Genomic DNA, 1,861 nt, shown 5'->3' with positions numbered 1-1,861 from the left:
GATTATACACTTGGTTGCTATACTTTTCCATACTAATCATCCTTAAATATTTCTCCTAGTGTAATAAAATATTTGAGGAAGAGCCGCAAGTTTTGACTAAAACCAAAACGGGAATTGGATAGTGGCTCTGCCACTCTCTGTAAAAGTTAACTAGCATGCATCATGCATGTACCTTGTCTTCTATAAATTGTTATTCATGTCACACACACATCTTCTAACATATAACTCAGTTGTTATTACTTGTTTGCTTATCTTATAACACGTTTTTTTTTTTGCTTTCATTATGGAATGTACTAATAATAAGCATCCTTTTCTTTTCTTGTTCTGGCTAGTGTTCCTCACTCCTTTAGTGTGCTCTCAACTTTACTATAATTTCTACGACTCAACTTGCCCAAACCTCACCAGAATCGTTAGATACAACGTTTTGTCAGCTATGAACAATGACACAAGGATTGCAGCTTCTCTCCTGCGCCTTCATTTCCATGATTGTTTCGTCAACGTAAACAGGCTTTCAAATTATGTTATTTGCTTGGTTTTGGGCTTGTTCTATATATAACCCACATAAAACACAATCAAACTATAAAAAAAGATATGTTATTTACTAATAAGGTTGAATCTACATATGTTGTTCATCTTTCATTTCTTCCTATATAGGGATGTGATGGATCTGTGCTGCTTGATACAACCAGCACTTTTACTGGGGAGAAAAATGCTCGGCCTAACAAGAATTCAGTGAGAGGATTTGAGGTGATTGACACAATCAAATCAGCATTAGAGAAGGCATGTCCAGCCACTGTGTCATGTGCTGATATACTAACTCTAGCTGCAAGAGAAGCTGTTTTTCTTGTAAGACTCTCTAATCTTATTAATTAATGAGGAATGCTAGGGCCAGCAACTTTTGTGATTTGTAGCCATCAAATAGCCATTAATGATGGTTTTAATGGTGTGAGATTTCACTTTTCTTTGCTGGTTACATGCTGGCCAAAATTTAACAAAGTTGCTGGCCCCTAAACTTTTCCTTAATTAATTAGTACTCTATAAGCTACACCCATATTAAACATGCATGACAAACTAAACTAAACATTTTTCCTTCAAATTTGGTAAGAGTAAAGGGCCATTTTGGGTTGTCCCTCTTGGTCGTAGAGATGGCACGACAGCAAGTGAGAGCGAGGCAAATAATTTGCCATCACCCTTTGATCCACTTGAAAATATTACAGCCAAGTTCGTTGCCAAAGGTCTTGAATTGAAGGATGTAGCAGTGCTCCTAGGTTTGCTTCGCTTCTTCATTCTTAATACATTAAAAATGTTATGTACACGTAAAAAATCAGTCACAAAATCAGCTACTATATATTTGTATATATATCACAAACATATGTTCTATATAAGTGACTGATTTAGATAATACAAGTCATCATTTGAATATTATGTAATGCATGCATGCAGGTGCACACACCTTTGGGTTTGCACAATGCTTTACATTCAAGGCAAGGCTATTCAACTTTGGTGGAACTGGTAAATCGGATCCAACACTAGATGGTTCACTACTACAGAATCTACAAAACCTATGTCCAAACCAAGCTAGCTCTGACACAAACTTGGCACCCTTGGATCCTGTGACAACCAACACATTCGACAACATGTATTACAGAATTCAGAGACTTTGCTGTTTCTATGGAGAAAATGGGCCGCATTAGTGTGCTCACTGGACAACAGGGCCAAGTAAGGACTAATTGTAGGTTTGTCAACTAAACAAAAACACTCCATGTTTGGATTTGAATTAGTAGTGTCTCATCATTTGTGTTTTTTTTTTTTTTTGAAAACAAACACTTTAATTTGAAAGTGAGGCTTTGGTTAAGTTAAG

General features: G+C 36.3%; 1 protein-coding gene across 1 annotated transcript in view; it reads left to right on the top strand.

The window, feature by feature from the left end:
* LOC107642793 (peroxidase 10-like) overlaps positions 196-1,861 on the top strand; it is a gene marked incomplete in the record, with an annotated part of 2,029 nt that continues 363 nt past the window's right edge. The window contains 5 exon segments of the mRNA XM_016346267.2: positions 196-499; positions 655-846; positions 1,106-1,268; positions 1,444-1,648; positions 1,650-1,855. Of these exon segments, the coding sequence (XP_016201753.2) occupies positions 284-499; positions 655-846; positions 1,106-1,268; positions 1,444-1,648; positions 1,650-1,749 (876 nt within the window).

This window comes from Arachis ipaensis, chromosome B05 (genome assembly GCF_000816755.2).
Source record: "Arachis ipaensis cultivar K30076 chromosome B05, Araip1.1, whole genome shotgun sequence".
NCBI classification, from domain to species: domain Eukaryota; kingdom Viridiplantae; phylum Streptophyta; class Magnoliopsida; order Fabales; family Fabaceae; genus Arachis; species Arachis ipaensis.
Note: the sequence above shows the minus strand (reverse complement) of the source record. Positions and strands in the feature narration are given on the sequence as shown.